Source organism: Mchenga conophoros, linkage group LG4 (assembly GCF_057382185.1).
Source record: "Mchenga conophoros isolate Kocher_MC1m ecotype Shallow Benthic linkage group LG4, M_conophoros_male_GT1.1, whole genome shotgun sequence".
Taxonomy (NCBI): domain Eukaryota; kingdom Metazoa; phylum Chordata; class Actinopteri; order Cichliformes; family Cichlidae; genus Mchenga; species Mchenga conophoros.
Genome location: NC_140529.1, coordinates 35,776,559 through 35,798,494, shown reverse-complemented (window position 1 = coordinate 35,798,494; position 21,936 = coordinate 35,776,559). Strand labels below are relative to the sequence as shown.

General features: G+C 41.2%; 2 protein-coding genes across 2 annotated transcripts in view; one reads left to right on the top strand and one right to left on the bottom strand.

Moving 5' to 3' along the window:
- LOC146576688 (myosin heavy chain, fast skeletal muscle-like) overlaps positions 1 to 6,917 on the top strand; it is a 98,979-nt gene extending 92,062 nt beyond the window's left edge. Inside the window, exon 52 of the mRNA XM_085272130.1 lies at positions 5,148 to 6,917. Within this exon, the coding sequence (XP_085128256.1) occupies positions 5,148 to 5,261 (114 nt within the window). The 3' untranslated portion in view covers positions 5,262 to 6,917. The remainder of the gene's footprint in view (positions 1 to 5,147) is intronic.
- A 6,787-nt stretch (positions 6,918 to 13,704) lies between these two features.
- Positions 13,705 to 15,510, bottom strand: rcvrna (recoverin a). The gene is made up of 3 exons (XM_085272128.1): positions 15,010 to 15,510; positions 14,627 to 14,738; positions 13,705 to 14,531 (listed from the first exon to the last, which is right to left on the bottom strand). The coding sequence occupies exons 1-3, from the start codon at positions 15,388 to 15,390 to the stop codon at positions 14,413 to 14,415; spliced, it is 612 nt and encodes a 203-aa protein (XP_085128254.1). The 5' UTR covers positions 15,391 to 15,510; the 3' UTR covers positions 13,705 to 14,412.
- Positions 15,511 to 21,936: the final 6,426 nt, after the last annotated feature.

The following is a 21,936-nucleotide window of genomic DNA, read 5'->3' as shown; positions in this document are numbered from 1 at the left end:
CTGGGCTCTCTGTCCTGGTCGTTGTGTCCCTGGGCAAGACACTTTACCCTACTTGCCTACTGGTGTTGGCCAGAGGGGCCAATGGCGCGATATGGCAGCCTCGCCTCTGTCAGTCTGCCCCAGGGCAGCTGTGGCTACAACTGTAGCTGCCTCCACCAGTGTATGAATGTGAGAGTGAATGAATAGTGGCATTGTAAAGCGCTTTGGGTACCTTGAAAAGCGTAAATAAATCCAATCCATTATTATTATTATTATTAATAGTTTCTGCTTCTGTCTTTGCAGGTTTCTAGTCTTTGTGTAATCTGCAGAGCCTTTTTCTCACCTTATTTTTTACTTAATCACTTCAGTTTCTCGCTCAGTTTTCCTGGTAACTGTAATTCTGTGTTTCCTGCTGTTTTTTGATCACAAGAACTCTAAATCCGTCTCCAAAGCCACTGATGTTGTGTACTCATTTCATATTCACAGATGAAAACAGAAATCTCACCCTTAAGATTGTAGATGGCTTGTAAATGATGGATGTACCCACACACTTCGGAGCCAGAAGCTAGCGTCCCTAATTTATTCCACAGTAACACTGCAGTTCCCTTTTTTCCAGATCCAAGCAGAGACTGTCGGCGAGAGCCTTCAGTGTCAGACTTTGGAAAAACATCTTTTCAATCCCTGCTTTTTAGCTACATTCTATTAATTTGTAGTTCCGCATTATCCTTAAAACAGTTGGTTTTAATACTGAATGGAGTTGATTTGCTTCTTATAGACTCACATCACTGTATATCATAACTTTTTTTGTATTTAGAGTCAGAGTGAAAATATTGGCTAGTTAATCCACCTAAAACAGGTCACACATTGCAGTTTTCTTTGGGCCACATTCAGGCTTAGTCTGATGGAAGTATTTGGGGTAACCCATGCCACACCTCTCGCCTACACCAAGCCAGTGCCTTAACGAGGGTGTAAGTATCAAAAGTAGTACTAATATGATATATAAATAATTTCTGTGGCAAAAATAGGGGGAAAAATCCAAAGTTCAGCATCTCAAAGGGACGTGTTCCTTTTTTTTTTGTCATGTATGATAAATTATAAAATGTGAAGAGGCCGCCTGGCAACGTACATTTTCTGAACCAAATGATTGAGGTGTGGGGAAAAAATCGATACAGCATAGCATCGCGATGTGTGTGTGGTGATATGGGAACAGTATGAACCAGAGGGCTCATCTCATGCACCGCTGTCCTATAATAACGTTAGCAAAGCAAACTTAAATCAGCTCAACGAGAAACCAACACTGAACACCATGACAATGCTACGTCCTAGTTTAGTTTTGGTGAGTAAATGGTTTCCCGGAGCTTGAGGGTGTTGCACACTCACAGCATCTTTAGATCACCAGGCACAGGTCTCCTGATACAAGGCTCAGTCTAACTTGGACTGACTGCAGTCACACTCAGAGATTGTTGTAGCTTTGCAAATAATTGAGTTTAGTGTATAAATGCAGACAGATAACCAACATGTTACCATCAGTGAATCAGTCTTTGCCACCAGCTGGTTTTATTCTGGTTACATTCCTATAGACCAGGAAGTTTGCTGAGCTCACATTTAGTAGTTAAATGTGGATTTCTGTCTATGTCAACATCATAGTTAATTGCTGTGTTATCAGTAACAGATTACATGTAATTGCCGACTTGACCCCATTCAGTAGCAGTCTGATGTCAGACGGTGACAGCGTTGGTATGCTTGACAATTTCATTTTGCAGAAAATAAGTAACTGAAGTGACACCTTTTTATTGGCTAAAACAGATATTAACAAAGTTGAACTTTGAGTCACGATAAATGTAATTGCCATACTGAGCATATCGCAGAATATTATAAAAATCGCAATAAGAAGTTTTGTGATAACATCATATCGTGGACCGTCTGGTGATTCTCACCTTTACTGAACAACAGACTGAATAATCAGCTAATCGGTGCATTACGGGTCCGAGTAAACCATCAGCAGTGGTGTCACTGCTGTGATGCGACTTCGTGCTTCGTGCTTCTTGAGCTGGCGAGCGTAGGTGCTGTGACAGAGCGAGCCCTGGGCGATCCCGCGTCAGCCTTTGATGCAGCGCGCCGGCTGAGCTCTCTCAGATCCTCAGAGAAACCCGCCCAGACGTTCTGCTCATTTAGGGCCAAAGGCCTTTGAATGTGACGAGACGTTTTCTGTCAGCGCTGTAGGAAGCTTCCAGAATGAGGGCGCCTCTCTGCGTGAAAGCTGACAACATGAATACCGCAGAGGTGACAGACGCACCAGAGATGAAACCAATACAATCATCTGCAAGCAAAATATAGGACAGTTCAAGTCACACAGCTTTTACGTTTGGATTGCTCACTTTTTGTTTTCGTCTGCATAGAGGAAGATTTTAAATGTGCAGCAACACTGAAGCTCAATGAACCCGACTAATGAATACAGATGGGAGTTGCAGCCGTAGGCCACGGTAATCTCATGATCTGGTTTAGCCTCTGTTAGCACACAGACTTTATGGAAGACTCACAGTATTCTGAGTTAAAATCTCTGGTTCACATCATTAGTTCTTCTTCTTTTTCTTATCCTCCATATTCATCATCCTTTGTCCTGGTCACTCCCAGTTTAGATCTTAATATCTTCAGCTCCACCTCCTGTCTTTTTGCCAGTGCCATCATCTCTAATCCATACACCATAGCCGTTCCACCTTCGCTTTCACTCTTGCTGCTATCCTTCTGTCACAACTCACCCCTAACACTCACCTCCACCTGCTTCACCCTGCCTGCACTCTCCTCTTCACCTCTGTTGCTTTGGATGGTTGATCCAAGTTAGTTAAGGTTGCTTTTACTACCTCTGCTCCTTGGATGTTCACCTTTCCACCTGTCTCCCTCTCATTCAGACATCCTTTAATCACACATATGAACAAAACAAAACTACGCCCGTTTCGAGGTTAGCCAGGCGGCTAATGCTATCTACCGCCTGACTACCGAGGACAGTGACGTCATCAGCGAGAGACCGGTGACCAGCATCGTGGAGCATGACGTCCGAGCGGCACTGAGGAGAGTGAACACAAGGAAAGCGGCGGGGCCAGACGGTATCACCGGCCGTCTGCTGCGCTGCTGTGCTGACCAGCTAGCAGGTGTGTTCACTTACATCTTCAACGAGTCCCTGGCGAAGTCTGTGGTCCCCACATGCTTCAAAAGATCCACCATCATCCCTGTGCCCAAGAACAGCAAACCCTCATCCCTGAACGATTACCGGCCAGTTGCACTGACCTCGGTAGTAATGAAGGTGTTTGAGAGGCTGCTGAAGAACATCATCTCCTCCTCCATCCCAGACACCACAGATCCGCTGCAGTTCGCCTACAGATCCAACAGATCCACAGAGGATGCCATCGCCCACGTCCTACACACCACTCTCAGCCACGTGGACAAGAAACAGGGTAACTATGTGCGAATGCTGTTTGTTGATTACAGTTCAGCGTTTAACACAATAGTGCCCTGCAGACTGTTCACAAAGCTGAGGGATCTGGGACTTAACAGCCGTCTGTGTGCATGGGTGTTGGACTTCCTCACTGGCAGAACTCAGGTGGTGAGGGTGGGCAGGTGCTTCTCCAACAGCATCACCATCAACACAGGAGCACCTCAGGGATGTGTCCTCTCGCCACTGCTCTACTCCCTCTACACTTCAGACTGTGTGGCCACCCATGGCTCCAACACCATTGTGAAGTTTGCTGACGACACAGTGGTGTTGGGTGCCATCTCCAACAACGATGAGGTGGCCTACATGGATGAAGTGAAGAATCTGGCATCATGGTGCCAGGACAACCACCTCCAGCTGAACGTCAGCAAGACCAAGGAGCTGGTGGTGGACTTCAGAAGGGGTCAGCACAGAGACTACAAGCCCATTATCATCAATGGAGCTCCAGTGGAGAGGGTGCAGTCCTTCAAGTATCTTGGTGTTCACATCTCCTCAGACCTGACATGGGCTGCCCACATTCAGGTCCAGACCAAAAAGGCTAGGCAGCGCCTGCATCACCTACGACAACTGAGGAAGTTCAGGGTCTCTCCAAAGATCCTCAGGATTTTCTATAGAGGCGCTGTGGAGAGCATCCTCACACAGAACATGACATCGTGGTTCGGGAACAGCTGTGTGAAGGACCAAAAAGCTCTCCAGAGAGTGATCCCCCCCCAATTTTTGCACATGTCGAGGAGCGTGTCAGGCTACATTTCACTGTGTGTTATACTTGTATAACTATGCATGTGACAAATAATAAAGAACCTTGAACCTTGAACTCCCGACCATGGTCTCGGCCTCATGTTGCATTTCCGTTGGCTTGATTGAGGCTTACATTCTTTGCTTTGTGCAGCCGAGTGTGAAGTCCGAGGATATGAATCCCATCTGGAAAAAGGTGGATTCCCCTCTTGGACTTGTTCTTGCATTTTTGAGTTGCTCCAAATGTCCAAAATCTCATCTATGTACAGCATGATTTGCTTCTAGAATCATTTTTGGGATCACAGTTTGAATAAACTGCACTGGTTAACGTCTCTGAGAATAAGAGCTCCTTATAAAGAGAATTAGAGAAACAGGAAAAGAAGCACTGTTCTCCTGAATGTTTAAATTGTTTTCTGATCATTTGCAAGAGAAAACCTAAAAAGGTGCATGTTGGGTAAAGTTAAAAGCCTCATGTCACCAGGTGGGACAGGTAGCTGCTCAAAATAAGGTCTCCTTTTTGACATCCAGGCCACACAGACTCAAAAATGTGCTAATATTTGTGACACTGGGTGATGAGCTTCCTGATTTTCAGTCCTGAACATTTCATGTGGATATCTCCTGTACTTGTGGGGTTATGAGGGCTCAAAAACGCTGCATTTCGACCTCCTCCACTGCAGTTTGGGGGCCTGAAAAAAATCAGCTGATTGTGAAGAAGTCATTTGGGTCAAAGTCATTGATTTTGCAAGTAATGAAACATGTTGTTATATAAAAACTGTCACTAAAGTTTGTGGTTTAGTTTGTCACCAAACTCTTTTGGGATTTTTGGGCAGATTATCCAATCAATTGACCGCTCAGCACCTCCTGAGCACCTGACCTTTAGGTGTTTAACTCTGAATGAAGACTGAAGTTTTAAGGGGTCACATTACTGTTAATATCTTTTCAGATGGTTGAGCCCGTCGACCAGCTGCTGCAGAATGTGGATCCCGCCAAAGACAGAGAGCTGTGGGTGAAGGAGAACAAAACCGGCGATGTTCGGCCTGTGGATATGGACATATAGCTCGTCCCGGCCTGACCTGGGATCAGCTGTCCTGTCTTCAGTATTAAAACACATCCACAGAATCCAGGAACACTTGATGACACTGATTCGGGGACGGTGCATGTTCAGACCCCTGAGGTCTGCTCATCCTCTCTCTGAGTGGAACAGTGAGGAGGAAAACAGTCCAGCTAACAGTAACGGACCCAAGTACCAGCATGTTCCTTCTAAATTTAAACCCCATCATAATCCACATTAGCTTACTGAATGCCATTTAACATATTCTGCTGTTTACCTGTTGTAAAGTTGAGATTATTAAAAAAAATGTACGTATTTTGAATTGTTCAGTTTAGCGTCAGCCAACACTTTTCCAGTCTGAGTAAACCAAACAAAAAAAAAGTCTGATTATTGATATTATTTTGGATACTGAAGCATACTGAGAGCTTGGAATGATATATTTTCATAATTTGCTGGTCCATTTTGGTGGAAATGCATGTTTTGAATATATTGTTTTCACTGTACGTGGAGAGCTGCACACTCTGTGGAACCATGATGGCTGTTTCGGTGTAGTTTATGGAAGTTAAACAAGGTATTCTCTATCTTGTCCATAATTTTGGAGCTTTCTCCCACTTAAAAAAAGGAAAGTGTACAGCATAAATATCCAGAAACCTCAACTTTTCCAAGCATTTTGCAATCGGGATTTGATTACACTCAGCACAAGTCCCAAGATGGAGTCCCAAGATTTAGGCCAGGGTCTATTTTGAATCAGCGCGAAGGAGGAAAAGGTGGTCCAAATTACACTGAAACACCTTTTAGTGCCTAACGGTTATATACCTGGAATGTCCTTGATTTATTCTTCTCTGCATCGGTGTACATTTGTACATACTGGTTCGATGTTTGCACTGTTCAACGTCGTCTGTTTCACGTTTTGTCGACCCTTAAAGAGAAGATCTTTAAGGGTCGACATGCAGCGGGAAGTGCGAGGTGATAGAAATATCAGAGACTGCATGTAGACTACGTGTCCGTGTTTACATATATGTGTTTGTCTGTCGCGGTCTTTACATTTTGTTTGTTTTGGAATAATTTTTCTTTTCTATGTTCCCAGAAGGACAAAGTTAAATAATAAAGCTTTTAATCCAGCTGCCAGGCACTCAAAAAAAGTTGTGAAAAAGTAAAGAAATGCTTAGCTGCCTTATGAAAAACACTGACCGTTCGTCCCCTGCAGCACATTCAGACTTTGCTTTGACCCCCACCCCCAAAACGGCTTCATGTGTAGGTTTGAAATAGTGTATTTGTTGTAGAGGTTTTTATAAGTGTGTCTCAATGTTGTGCACTAAGTGTGACGAGTTATGTTCCAACTAAATGTTCTTGACCAGAATCCACAATGACATAACGGTTGAGTTAACTGCCCTTCTGTGGTGACTGTTTTCATTAACGTGAGTTTAATCCGATTTTCCCAATGTTTTTAAGAATGTTGGATCACAGGTGACCTCTGTCCCAACGGTGTAGTGAGGAATGCAGTGTCCAAAATAAATCTCCTCTTTGAAAATTAAATGCCACAGCGTGTCGTTATGTAACTCTGCCAGGGGGGGCTGGGGGTTTAGAAATGGGCAGTTACATCTGCAAGATGTTTCATTTAAGATCTGATTGATGTGAATAAAAAAAATTTAAACTCATAAACCTGGTGAACATGTTTTATGTTAAACCTGCAGCTCATAACACTGCTCAAGTGTTTCTTACAGATTTTCATATAATGAATCCAAATATGATTATTATGGGGTTGGTTTTTTTTACATTTTACACCTGAATTATATTATTGAACAATGGCACAATCAATATCAGCTTTAATTCACGAGGTTTTCCAGACATCTAGCATGAACTGTTTGGGAATTATAGATGTTTTTTATAAAAAGCAGCAATGTGAAAGTTATATAGCCGTCTGTGGACCAGATCAGGGAAACTCCCCTTTATATCAATGTAAATATGTAAACTACACTCTTAACCCTGACGTATCTTAGAAAGTCTATTTTCAGCAGTACATCTCGTTTTTTCTGCATAACAGAGAAATGCTGCCACAAGTCTTTGGTCATAAATTACAACAATTAAATGTGTAAAATTACAGAGAATGTTCTGGTAGCTCATTGCCGAGGCTGTCCTGTAATTACAAAAAATGATTTTTGTTTGTTAATTTACAGAAATTGTCCTTTTTTAAGTACTGTGGAGCCATTGTAAAAAAGAAAAGAAAAAAAATTATAGTAGTGACAAAACAGGAAATCTTCTGTCATTTAATTGCTTATCTGTGTTTTGTAACATGAATGACTATGAAAAATGAAAATGAATGTCTTTATCATTAAGAAAATGCTGGAATACTTATTAAAAAATACTTTATAAGCCCCAAAAGTTTCAAAACTGGAGGCCCTCTGACCTTATGTTTCACACCTCTGCTCTAACTAAACTGAACAGCTGACAAGTTTGATGAGCATATGAGATCTGTTCCCTCATTATTCTGAATTAAACTGATACAAGATCTGGAGTTGATTCCAGGTGTTGAACTTGCATTCAGTACTTGTTCACTGGAAGAATGAATATAAGGCCCAGATGGTCACACAAGTGAAGGAGGCCGCTGTCAGGCTGAAGTACCAACGACTAGAACCCATGGACACACGAACCAGTGATTATATTCGACTTAGGCTAAATTAACAAGCCCACAGATACTCGCATTTTGCAAGTTTCAAAAACAGCTTTAAACCTCAAATAATGCCAATAATTGCCAAATGATGGCAAATATGAGACCTGATCAGACTGGTACAACATACAGATTGGATTTAAACATTAAATAGTTAAGTTAAACAAGCTTACAGGTGAGTACTCAGCTATTCCACGGACACTGTGAAGTCTGTATAAAAGGCAAGGTAGAAGACCTGAGGACGGATAAAAGGACGGGGGTAAAAAAAGAAAAAAATCAAATCAAATCAAATCAAAATTTATTTATAGCCTATAGCACATATTAAAAACAACAGTGTTGACCATAGTGCTTCACAGTCAATAAAAACATGAGACAATTAAAACAAACAATAGAAGAGGACAACAAACAATAGGTAACAACGCAACAAGCTAAAACAGCCAACTAGACAGAATCAAAAGCCAAAGTAAAAAAATAAGTTTTAAGACGTAATTTAAAAGACTGGATAGACTCGGCAGTGCGAATATGAACGGGGAGGTTATTCCAGAGTCTGGGTGCCACGGATGCAAAGGCCCGGTCGCCTCTCAACTTCATTCGAGTCCTAGGTTGTGCTAGGAGCCTATGGTTGGATGATCTAAGTGCCCTGTTGGGATTGTATGAATGGAGTAAATCAGAAATATAACTGGGCGCTAAATTATTCAAAATATTAAAAGTGAACAAAAGAATTTTAAAATCTATACGATATTTAACAGGGAGCCAATGTAATTTGGCTAAAATTGGAGTTATGTGTTCATGAATTCTCGTACCTGTTAAAAGACGCGCAGCTGCATTTTGAATTAACTGGAGCCGGCAAAGAGAGGAGTGTTGGAGGCCCGAGTAGAGGGAGTTACAGTAGTCCAATCTGGATGTAATAAATGCGTGGATAAGCTTTTCAAGATCTTTTAAAGGAAGAAACGGCTTTGCTTTGGAAATCTGACGCAACTGGTAAAAGCTGTTTTTTACCACAGTGGACACCTGTTTCTCGAGTTTAAAAGAGCCATCCAGGAACACTCCGAGGTTTCTTACAGTGGACGAAGGATGGCTAGCGAGAGGGCCTAGGGCATCAGCTAACTGGTCTAGCGGAGTGTGACTACCAAAGACTATGATTTCGGTCTTATTCTCGTTCAATGTAAGAAAATTATGTGATAACCAAATTTTAACTTCATGCAAACAGTTGAACAGAGGTTGCAAAGAAGCAGTCACATCAGATTTCAAAGGTAAATAAATCTGGATATCATCGGCATAACAGTGAAAGGAGATGTTATGTTTTCTAAAAATTAATCCCAACGGCAACATGTACAAAGAGAAAAGAGCAGGACCGAGCACGGACCCTTGACCACCACAATAAATAGGGGCAGAAGCCAAGGAGTGTTGCCCCATAGCAACAGAGAACGACCTCTCTGAGAGATAGGATTTAAACCAAGATAAAACTGTACCTTTGAGACCAACAACATGTTCCAAAAAGGCGGCAAAAACTGGTTTGACACAATATATGAAGGCCAAGCCAACTAAATCAGGGATGACATTTTTTATTGGCTGAATCAAGCAGTGGCTACACTATTAGCTTCAAGATAAACACTAGCAAGGTTAAAACTGCAAGTGAGGCCACCAATCATGGCCTACAACAAAGATATGGGTGGAGCTGACCTGTCAGATCAGCTCATTCTGCACTACTCCACCCACAGAAACACTGCTCCCTGGTAGAGGATCATCTTGCTGCACTTCCTGGACACTGCAACAACAAATGCCTTCATTTTGCACTGTGAGATGAGCAGTGCCAAGCAGGTGCACCCCATGACACACAAAGACTTGGTGTGTCAGCTTTGTGGCATGGACAAGACCAGCCAGTGTTCCTCAGAGCAGGAGAGCTGATCACATTCCTGTGCCCGCTGTCCCAACCTTAGATCCTGGCCTAAAAGCTACCAAAGGCAGACTGAAAGGTAAACACTGTCTATATAGTCATAGCTCATCCCACTTTAGGAAATAAGAGCTAGATTCCATATTAACTGACTGCACAGCAGTCCTTTATCTATTGTGTTAAACTACAAATGAAATATGTCAATTCAATTTTATTTATATAGCAACACAACAACAGTTCCCTGATATTTCTTTATATTGTAAGGTAACGTAGAGACTCTACAATAATACAGAGAAAACAGGGAGAACTAACTATACTTTCCTTTAAATTTAGTTTGGGAGTTTCAGAGCTCTGTGTGTTGTGTTTAGAGATCACTGGGTGTCTTTGTGACAGAGTACCATAAAAGATAGGTGGCAGTCAACAACAAGGGAGATTTAAGCATTAATCACAAATTGAAATATATGCCTAAAAAGTACCTGAATCTTTCTTAATTAGCATAAAAAAGGGATTGTGTGTCACTTCAAACACAAACTGTCTTCTTGTTTATCGCTTTAAGGCTACGTCCACACTAAAGCGTTTTCGTTTGAAAACACATCGTTTTCTCTCCGTTTTGGCCTCCCGTCCACACTGAGACGGCGTTTTGAAAACGCTCTCAAAAACGCATACATTTCAAAACGGAGCTGTCCCGTCGCAGTGTGGACACTTGAAAACGCAGACTTTCTAAAACGATGACGCATGTTGGTCATATGATGCAGTCATGTGACCACTTACCCAGTCATGTAATCCGATTGTTCAGTCTGACATCACTAGCCGTGTCTGGACCTAAACTCCGCTGCAGGTCCATATATCAAACGATCACTGTGGCATTACTGAGAGTTGAAGAACTGTCTAAAGTCTTTCATCTTTAATAAAATGATCAGCGTTCTGCTCTACCAGGTGTAACAATTGAGTTTAACATCCAGGCATCTATGAAAACGGAATTTATGACATTTAACGGAGTTAGAAGTTAGCAGGGAGTTAGCTCGCTAGCTTCTATCTAAATACAATATAGCATGTCCTGACTGCGGGGTTTTGGAAACAAATTCAAACGTACAGCTCTGTTATCACTTCCAACATAAATGAAGACAGAAAACTAAACAGCAGGGACGTTTGTAGGGTTACTGAAGTTTGGCTAGCTGGTATATAATGATGTGCTACGTGACTGCGAGCGACACAGCTATGTTAGCATAATTTAAACAAGCTAACTTTTTTTTCCACTCGATAAAAGTTAACGTGAGTGTTCTCGGTGGTCAGGAACAAATGTAATCGCATGGCAGGATGCTGTAAAAGGACCAAACTTCAGCCAGGAGAACAACTGAGATAATCCATCCACAATACGAGGTTAGTCATTCATATACTGCTGCATAGGCTGGGCTGTAGTTACATCCTAAGGTTTTAAAAACTGAGCTTAAATAAATGATTAGCGGTAATAAAAGCCGAGGGAGGTCAACAGTGATCACTGACTGTTTTAGGAGCTTTTTGAGATTAAATAGAAGAAAATACAAAACATTAAACATGTTAACAACACAAAAGCCATATTAAACGCAGACTACTTTAGGCCCGGAAGTAGGATTCGTCGCGTCATCACTGAACAACCGGATACTGTTCTTTGAGGCGGTCCAATATTTTGCGTATTTGTTCTGGTCCGTCTCCCAGTCGATGTTCTCGTTTGCTTTGGAAACCTTGTACTCGTTGGTGACTCAGAGCAACAACTCCACCTCATTATCAGTCCACTTGAAAAATTCGTTGCTTTGTCTTGCCATTTCGCTGCCACGATTCAAAGAGCCGGAATGTAAATAAACGGCAGAGGGAAATGACGCAGGTCGAGTCATCTTGCGTTTCACGCATGCACAGAACTGCAACGTCAGCATTTTCGGTCGTTTTAGTGTGGACTCTTTGAAAATGACTAGTGTGGACGCGGAGCGTTTTCAGACGAAAACGCTGTTTTCACATCTATCCGGGCTAGTGTGGACGTAGCCTAAGCTTAACAAAGGAAAGTTAAACTAAAAGTAAAATATACTAATGAATTCAAGTTGGACCGCGGGAAGCAAATGATCTATGCGGGGGAGCATGTTGGAGCAGTGTATCGTTCTCTGTGCCAAGCCCACATTATCCTAACTGTGAGTTGGCTGTGTGTCTCAACTGACCTTCAGCTCCTAATAGGATTGGCTGATACAGAAGGATTGTTAACCTGAGCCTAATTCCCTTCATAAGGAGCTCTCATCCAGATTTTCTTGCTTTCAATCTAATGAATGAATCCAAGTGTGAAAAAAACACGCTGGAGAGCTGCCAGATGTATTAGAGAGTAAATTGGCTGTCAATAAAAGGCTGGCATGCAACCACTGAGTGTCAGGACGGCTCATAACACTGCAGAGTCAGGAAACGGAGTCTTTAGGTATACATGTTAGAGGAGGTGACTATCACCAGGCTGGATATTCCTGTCATCAAAAGTGATCTCTTTTCCCCAAGTGCTTGTTAACAGAGCAAGGGATTTCTCCATTTTTAATCATACTTGTTTTCCTTGGAACGAATAAATGATTTCTATTTGGAAACAACCATCGAATTATTCCAGAAAAAATAAAAAACCTTAAAGGGCAATAATATTAGCGCCCTGACAAACTGACCTTTTTATTGCTGTGCTTGTAAAACAGGCTAAAACTATGTGTTATCTTCCAATTTACACAGTATAAAAACTTCAGCAAGGGTTTGAGCTGTCACTTGAGAAAATATCATTCTAAAAACAAAAGAAATCAGTTTAGACGAAGCAGGAGATGAAGATCTAAAGTTATCACAGCATTTCAAGAACTGGAGTGAGAAGTATTAAGATATTTAAAAAGAGCCATACAGTACAGAACAAGTCTGGTGGAGGTAGGAAGTGAACAAAACTAGTGAGAGATGTGTCTACTAACCCCAGGACAACTGCCAAGACGATAGTGAAGGAGTTAGCCAAGTAGGGATGTGTATTCACAGAAAAGACAATCACTAGAAGCCTGCAGAGAAATGCACTCTGAGACTGTGGACCAAGAAAAACTCTGCAGAAGAGGCACATTCAAGCCAGACTGAGGCATGCCGAGGACAACCCGAGGAAAGATTGAATGAAACTATACCCCGTTCTCAGAGTGACGCTGATTATGTCACAAAGCCCTGACTTGAATCCCACTGAAAATCTGTGGGGTGAACTGAAGTCCAAAGTTCATGACAGAAGACCATCAGATCAACCGACTAAAACAACAGACTGCAGAAAAGGAAAAACGATACACAGTGACTGTTATCATCGGGGGTAGTTAATGTGAAATAATATTGTTTCTGTATACAAAGTAAAGAAATATAAGCATCCAAAATAACAGTAGGATGTTTGGGAAAGCTTTTGCAAATTCCTTCCCTCTCCAAATTACCTTTAAAAATAGGAATTTTCACAAGGGAGCAAATAATTCTGTCCTCATTTGTATTTTCCACCTGTTTAATATAAAAATCAGTGGTGTGTCTAGTGGCTGTTTAATAAATAGTCCAGATAATATAAATGTAATTAAAAACGTTTAAGAATTAAAATACAGAAACCAAACTAAGTTTCATTGGAAACCAAACCAGAGTAAATATATGTGTAAAGATAATCCAAAATAAAGTTGTATATAAACTACAGTTGGTTGAGATGAGTCACTCTGTGAAACAGTGCAAACACTACAAATATATCAGTTAAAACAAATTCCAAGTGGAAAGGAAGTGTGTTCAAAATGCATGTTTCAGACACACTGCTTTTTAAAAGAGTCGAGGACATGGCTGAAGTGTCCTTGGTGGATATTACCATGTTATACAACGACACTTTAAAAGCACAACACATAACACACATACACCTTTACAGACAGGTTTTCATTTTCATGTACACAAAAGAGAACATTTAAACAAATAATGAGTTAACGTGTTCACTGCCACAACTACACAAAAAACGTACAAAACATATTTGAACAAAATTGAACAAACTAAAATAACCAACAAACTTGTGCGCTGTCCATTGTAAATTGTGTGATTTAAAGATTTAACTGCATGAAATCAGCTCGTTTACACAAAGTACAACATCTAAACCAAGGAGGCTAAACAAAACGGACACGCCAAAAACGTCCAATCCAGCCTATGGATACCTTTGTAAAGTGTGAATATGGATCCACAAAGGAGTTATTAATAAAATTTATTGCAACACAAGTAAAAATGTGAAGAAATTGATTCTGGTCAATTAAACGTGAACACTGTTTTGACTCCCAACATTCACGTTGCCATCCCTGTTCTAGCCTGAGCGGTTACACTGTTTAAAATTCATCCATTGCACAGTTGTTCAGCTTCTATTTTATTTTATTTTATCAAATGTGCCTAATCACCCTATTTAATTACTACTTGCAATGACAAAAAATGAAACACTGTTTAACTAGTTTACCAGAAAGAACATGAACATGATTAATTACAATAAAAAATGAGAAATGTGGTTAAAGCGGTTAAAATATAGCCACAGAAATCAGTCTTAAAACCATGTGAGGTTTTTTTCTGCTCTGTCTTTAGCCTGTACTCTACTGCTTCTTCTCTTTCAGCTTGTCTTTGATTTTCTGAGGTTCATCATATTGTATCAAGCGTAGGATATCCTTGTTGTCCATCACGCCCTGAATGAACTCTCCCTCTGAGATTTTATCTGCAAAGAACCAAAAAAAGAAGCGTCAACAAAATGCTTGTGCCTTGTAAAGGTGCAGCAGATAACGAGATGAGAGTTAATAAAGTGTGGTTTACCGTTCTCCTTCTTTCCGAAAAATGTCCAGATTTTTTCAGCCCTTTTCTCCGGCGTGTTTTCATCCTCAGGGAGCTTCTTCTGTGCGTCAGCAGGAATCATGTTGAATATTGACTGCAGGAGAGTAAACGCATTTTATAGGTTTAACCAATGATTCATGATGAATTTAATCAAATATTCGTCGGAATATTACATTTTCTTTGAGTAATTGTAAGTGGAATAATTTAGAGGAGGCTGTGGCTTAAAATTGAAATCATCAAAGGTCCATTTACACATTCACAGAAGTGATCGTGATTATTCAATAGATGAATGTAACGCGAATTCAGTTTAGTCATGTAATTTTAGTGTATTCAGAACAGATAAAATTAGTATGAAGTATAGGTACCCGAACAATCTCTTGGATTTCATTTTTGCTGATGGTTCCATTTCCATCCACATCATAGAGGCCAAAAGCCCACTCCAGCTTCTGCAGAGTCTTTCCCCCAGAGGTGAGGTGCAGAGCGACGATGTACTCCTTAAAGTCCAAAGTTCCGTCTGCATTAGTGTCGAAACTCCTGAAAACGTGCCGCGCATACGCCGTGGGGTCCGCGTCTGGGAAGAAGCTGGCATAGATGCCCTCGAACTGCTGCTTGCTGATCCTCCCACTGGGACACTCCTTGAGGAAGGACTGATACCAGGTGCACAGTTCGGCCTCTGTGTATTTGGTGTTGGACTTCAGCTCTTCCAGGAGCTCCTTTGACAAAGCGCTGCTCTTAGTATTCCCCATCCTGATCAAGAAAGGTTAAATTCTTGTATCTCCTGTGATTGGCCGTTAAACTTCTGTGGAGTTTGTGCGCTCTGTCTTGTGTTCGCTCTGTCGAGCCCCTCAAGGTGCCAAATGGGATTATGATCATCACTGCCTAAATCCAGACAGCTGTCTTGAAGATTAAGGGGGATAACTGCGTCACACTGCTATGACACCTTTATATTGAAGACAGAGTTAAATACAGGAGGCAAGCGCAGCGGATTAAAGGCGGCAGGTGGCCGTTACTTAGAAGCTCAACATCTGGGAGGATATTTGCCTTTTTAAGCAGAATTTGTGTAAATACACTCTAATATTTAGTTACAGGGTTGAAGTATAATAATACTGACTTTGGGGCCAAAGAAAGACGAGCATAGACTGGTGCCATCTTTTATCATTGCCACTAGGGAGGAATTTGCTTACACTAAACCAGACAGTGTTAAACAAATGTATTAGACCACCACCCAATGTAAGGTTTATTCTACAGCTGTCCTAAATTAACAGTTTTGGTAATTTCCAAAATCATCTTTATGTTAATACATCCATCCATTCTCTTCTGCTTATCCAACTGAGGGTCAAGGGGAGGCTGGAGCCTATCCCAGCTGTCTTAGGGCGATAGGCAGAGTGCACCCTGGACAGGTTGCCAGTCTGTCGCAGGGCTAACAAAGAGACAGACAACCATTCACACTTATGGGCAACTTAGAATCGTCTGTTAACCTAACCACACTAACTGCATGTCTCTGGACCATGGGAGGAAACCGGAGTACCTGGAGAGAAGCCATGCAAACATGGGTAGAACATGCAAACGCCACACAGAAAACCCTGGACTACAGGATCTTCTTGCTGGTAACCATGCTAATCACTGTTTCTGCAATGTTAGCCCAAAAAGTTGATTCTGTTCATCTGGAACTTTTTCAGTAGGAGAAATGTTTAGTTATTCATCCAAGTGATTTGTTCAGTCTCAGCTGACTGCCAACCTTATAAACAGTACCTTTGCACAATGACTGAAATTAACCCAGTGAGCTAATAACGGGCTGTGAGTCAGTTCATTGATGATACATCTCAGGACCACAATTCATGGATCACATTAACTCGGGGGACCAAAACATCTAATTCAACGGGGAGGATATGAAAAGTGGCAGACATCGAGGAAACCAAAAAACTCTGGCTAAGCGGAGGCCAGGACTCCGCAGTCTATTTACACCTACAAGCCAGTGGACACTCTTTCAATGATGAGGATGACCATTTACCTGAGAAGAAAAAGACCATCTCTGAATCGAGGAGGGGGCCTAAGGGTAACCACTTTAACCATCTTACAATGCTGTGATTGCAGCCATTCCCCAGCTCTCTGTGAATGGTACTCATGGTCTTTGATCAGTGGTTGTTGATCAGTGGTCATGATATTTTCCATATTTATGATCAAGGAACTGATCTCACAGCACATTGGTTATTCAGTGTGCTAAGTTCAGCCACTGTGAAAAGGTACTGTTTATAAGTTTGGTAAATGGCCTGTATTTATATAGCGCTTTTCTAGTCCCTAAGGACCCCAAAGCGCTTTACATATCCAGCCATCCACCCATTCACACACACATTCACACACTGGTGATGGCAGCTACATTGTAGCCACAGCCACCCTGGGGCGCACTGACAGAGGCGAGGCTGCCGGACACTGGCGCCACCGGGCCCTCTGACCACCACCAGTAGGCAACGGGTGAAGTGTCTTGCCCAAGGACACAACGACCGAGACTGTCCAAGCCGGGGCTCGAACCGGCAACCTTCTGATTACAAGGCGAACTCCCAACTCTTGAGCCACGATCGCCCACCAAGTTTGGATAAACATGCAGTCAGCTGAGACCGTCATTTGGATGAGTGACGAAACGTTTCGCCCACTGAAAACGCTACGTCCAGATGAACAGAATCAACTTTTTGGGATTTACTTACCTGCATGATTGAGCGCGCATCAAGAACAGCAGTGTCTTAGGTTGAATATTAAATTGTTTTCACGATGTGGGTCAGTTAGGTCAAATGCCTGAATGTGATGTGACAGGAAAAAGACAAAGAAACAGCTCAAAGTGCAATGAAGGGGGTGTCAGAGATGATCCAGCCACCACATGAGGTTAATTAATCATATGTTACTGGGTGGTTTGGGCCATTTGTCGCCAAGTGTTTGAGTTTGGTTGCCCTAAAGAGAGCTGCAGAGGCTTAAACACCAGAAACTGTCCATTTGTAATTACCTTCAGTCACTGCAGGTTTCCCACCACTGCAGCAGATTGTGCTGTAATCTGGTCCAAGACTATTATAGTGGAGACACAGATAATCTTATCTGGGGACAAACAGCCGCAAACATACTTACGCCCGATGATACGCCTTTTCCGAATTAAGTGCAAACATAACTTTGCAGCCCAATGAGGAAGAAAAGCCCCATTTTTAAAAAAATAATCAAAAAGAATAAAAGTAATGAAACTGACCAGGAGCAAAATAAAAAAATGTCTCTGATTTTAAGAGAAATCGGAAGACTTAAAAAGCAAATTATTGCATTTTGAATTTTAGGAAAACAATTAATCAACTGTATGTTATAAGGTACTAATATTTAAAGTAGTATTAATATAACAGTATTTGTAAAACAGTAAATTTGAAAAATCATAGATAACAACAATTATGTTTTAGCATTAAAGACATCATATTGAAAGCTTATGCGTACTGGTGTATTAACCATTAAAGAAACCATTAAGAAACAATACAATAACAATCAGTTTGTGATGTCAAACAATTTGACAAATAAAGACAGTTTCGGTCTCCTTCCAGACATTGGCACACACATTGAATAATTTGTACTTCAATACAGTTATCTGGTAATTTTCAAATCTACAGAGACCTTCCAACTTGTGTATATCACCATGTTTCCTTCTTAGATCCCTGAGTTTCCCATTGTCCTCAGCACTGGTCAATCCAATTGAGGGTTTTATCAAGATTAAAGACATTCTTAAACCTTCAGTACCACTTATTAAAAGATTCAAGTGGGTCTATGTATATACTTGATCCTGAACATATACTTTTTAATCTGTGTGGATTCGAGAAAATCAAAAATAAATGAAAACTGGTGTATCCGATTCATGTTTTTTAAAAGTGATTAAACATTTATGTTGTACGATGATTACACCCTGAAAAAGAACAATTCAAAGAAATCGTGGGCATGAATGTTGTCATTTTGGGCTTTTAATGATGAGTGTATGTAAACTTCTAACCACAACTGAGTATTTGTGCTATACTGTGATCAGCATCAGAATTAATCTACAATAATCTATCGGCAGCTCTCACGCGTCAGGGACCAAGAGGTCACTGCTGACACACATAACAGCTGATTATAATCCTGTTTCATCCTGTGCAAGGTGTACCAGCTTTGGTGAATGAAGTGAAAGCCAGTGCACATTTATTTGGATTTTTCTGCATTTTAAATGAAGTTAAAGTTGGACAAAGCAATCCTAAATTTTCCTTTATGCATAAACATAATCCGGGAGAGTCTCTGTGTAAATCTGCATCTACCTTTGCAAAATCAGATTAGGTAAAGTCCAGGTCATTCATTTCACATTTAAAATACCATCACATACTTTTACATAATCGTTTAGGTTTAGTTCACAATTGCACAAAATGTTGAGCATCTGTACGTCAGGGGAAAAGGCATTCGCTCAAACCTCACATCTGTCATTCGCAAACTGGCAGGTATTATTATGTAAAAAGCAATGAGCCTGGGAACTGTTCATTGTACCAACCGGCTTACCACTTCATCAAGTGTAACGCTGGACTTAAGTATCCTGTGGTTGTAATTTATTACATGGAAGCTAATGTTCAGTATAATCTATGTGCATTCAGAGGAATCACTAAAAGTCTATGCCTACTTACCATATAAATGCCAGCAATGAGGCAAACATACAGACGGTCAAAAATCCCCCTTATATTATTTGTTATTGTTTATTTTCTATCAGTGTCTACTCCAGATGAAACCCATTTTAATATGGCCTTGTCTTTTAAATCTTATGACTGTAGTGGACATTGTGTAACACGGTTAAGTCAAATTGTCCCTACATGAGTTTATCGTGGTCATTACTGTGGATTTTCATCACACTAATCCCGGAGTACAGTTTCTTTTTAAGCTTTTGTGTTTTAGTTTATATGAATCGTTTGAGTGTGTTCTGGATTTGACTCGATTTGACTCCAAAAACATGATGAGGATGATGAGAGGGAAAATTCGACATCTCGGATACTTTAAAGGAGTTTACAAATCCAGGGCAGTTAAATGATCTGCACAGCTGCCAGTGCTCACACTACTGTACACAGGGCAGTGTAAACAAAAACTGAGAGACCAGTGCATATACTGTACACCTGAGTTTCAGTACTTATAACAGCTTGGGCAAAATGTCAAATACATGCTGCACAGTTAGGTTACAGCTAACTGGCTAACTGCCCCACGCTGTTAGTTATTTATGTCAGCAGTTATGAATTATATTGTTATATGTATAGGTGATACTGTGCTGCTGTTCTGTGTCCACATTTCTGTATAGGCAGGTGTGGGTGTGTGTATATATGTGTTTGGCTGTAGGATGGATGTCAAGCACCTGCAGGCCTGGTGGGTGTGGCCCTGCTAGGGGACTGGCCACACCCGAAGCTCCTGCCACACACCTGCTGCTGATCAGGGCTCGTCGGGGGAGCTACTTAGGAGAGTCTTGGTCGCTCCCATTGGTGTGGGATCATTGTGTGAGACTCCACGTTAGTCATCCAGTTGAGCTTAGTTAATGTGTGTGTCCCCACGGTTGTATGTGTCCTGACGGCTGCTTTTATTGTGTCCCCAGGAGAAGTGTGGAGCGCCAGACAGCAGCCAGCACGAGGAGTGCTGAGACACGGGAGCGGAGAGCACTAAGACACGGACTTTTCACGGAGAGACACGACACGGGAGTCAGGGGAGAGCACGGGGATTTATTGTTGTTTTTTCACTGTAAATAAACGCACTGTTTACACACAGAGCTCCGCGCCTGGGTCCTCCTTCCCTACATCCCCACGGTTTGCCCTGCCAAACCGTGACAATATATGTTTGTTTCATGCCATTACATGATTTGTTGATGGCTAAATCAGTTAAGTAAGTTGGAATTACTTTAGTTATCAAAGTAATCTACAGTAATCTAGCAAACTTGCAAGGATAATGTTAGCAACTAAGATACAGGTAACCTGGAGATAATTAATTGGCAAACAAAGTTACCAAATCAGCCTTAAGATTTAGAAACAATTACACAGTCTCATCTACTTCATACAGTATTTTAGTTTAATTTGCAATAACTTGCAGTTTGACTGTGTGAGCAGCGACATCAGTGTTTGCTAGCATTATTTATTGGACACAACAGCTCAGAGACACCTTTGAAAACAATAAAGTTGAGTGCTCTTTTGGCAGCTTTCCACTTTTGCCCAGATGGGCATCATTACATAAAACTAGCTTTCTTCTAATGTTAGCTAACAATAGTTTTCCTATATGTACATAACTGAAGTTATCGGCTGAGCTAGCAAGCTTGGTTGTAGGTGAACTGTGGGCTGCCCTTTTGGACCCCTATGTGGGGATTCTGGGGGCCGCCCCATTGAGCTAGCCGCTGCATTAGTTTTGCCTCTTGTGGGCACCAAGAGATGATTCTCTAGAACCCTCTCTGGTCCACTTGTGATTTGTCCTAATGCAGGGACCACCAAGGTTATTACAGTTAATTTCATCGAGGCTAACAGCTAAAACTACCAAAACAATAAAGAAACAGGTCTTCTAAAATGGCATCTTTTTGTTGTTGTTGTTGTTGTTTTGGTAGTTTTACTTGAAATAGACATTGCTACTGTCTCAGAGTACTCTGAAGTCATAACTAGAAAAATTATGTAATCTCAAATCCCTAAATTAAAACAAAATATTTCTGCCAAAATGCTTACAAAGTTAGACACTGATTTCTTCCAGAATAAGTGTTATGGTGGATTGGCTTTGCAGTATCCAATCACTCAGCATTATGAAGCAGTTCAACTTCTACAATTGCTACAAAGAGAGAAACTGTCCATAGAAGCTGCTACGTGGTTTATTGTACGACACAGTTAGCATACTAATTATCATGCTTAAGTGCCATTTTCGTATTTTAACATCAGCCTGAAGTGGCAAATACAGGAAGCATAATTTTTGTAGTTTGTACTTATTATTTGTACCCTTAAACAATAATTTTGATGGTAGCAAAACAATAGACAACATCAGTGTTTTTGTTAGAGTTCGTGATGGTAATCACGTTGGAGTTCACCACCTGTGAATGCCAGCTTCACAATCTGTAAAACACCATTAACAGCTGGGAATCAGCTAAGTTTGGAGAGCTTCACAGGGCCAAGTGTCTGTTTTTCATGCACTGCCTACTTGCTGTTTGAGGCAAAAGTCTTTGTTTACATCAAAATCTGTTGGGACATTGAAAATGAAAAGACTGTGATGGATGATAAATGTTTCCAAAGGCACGTTTAAGTAGAGCAAGTCTG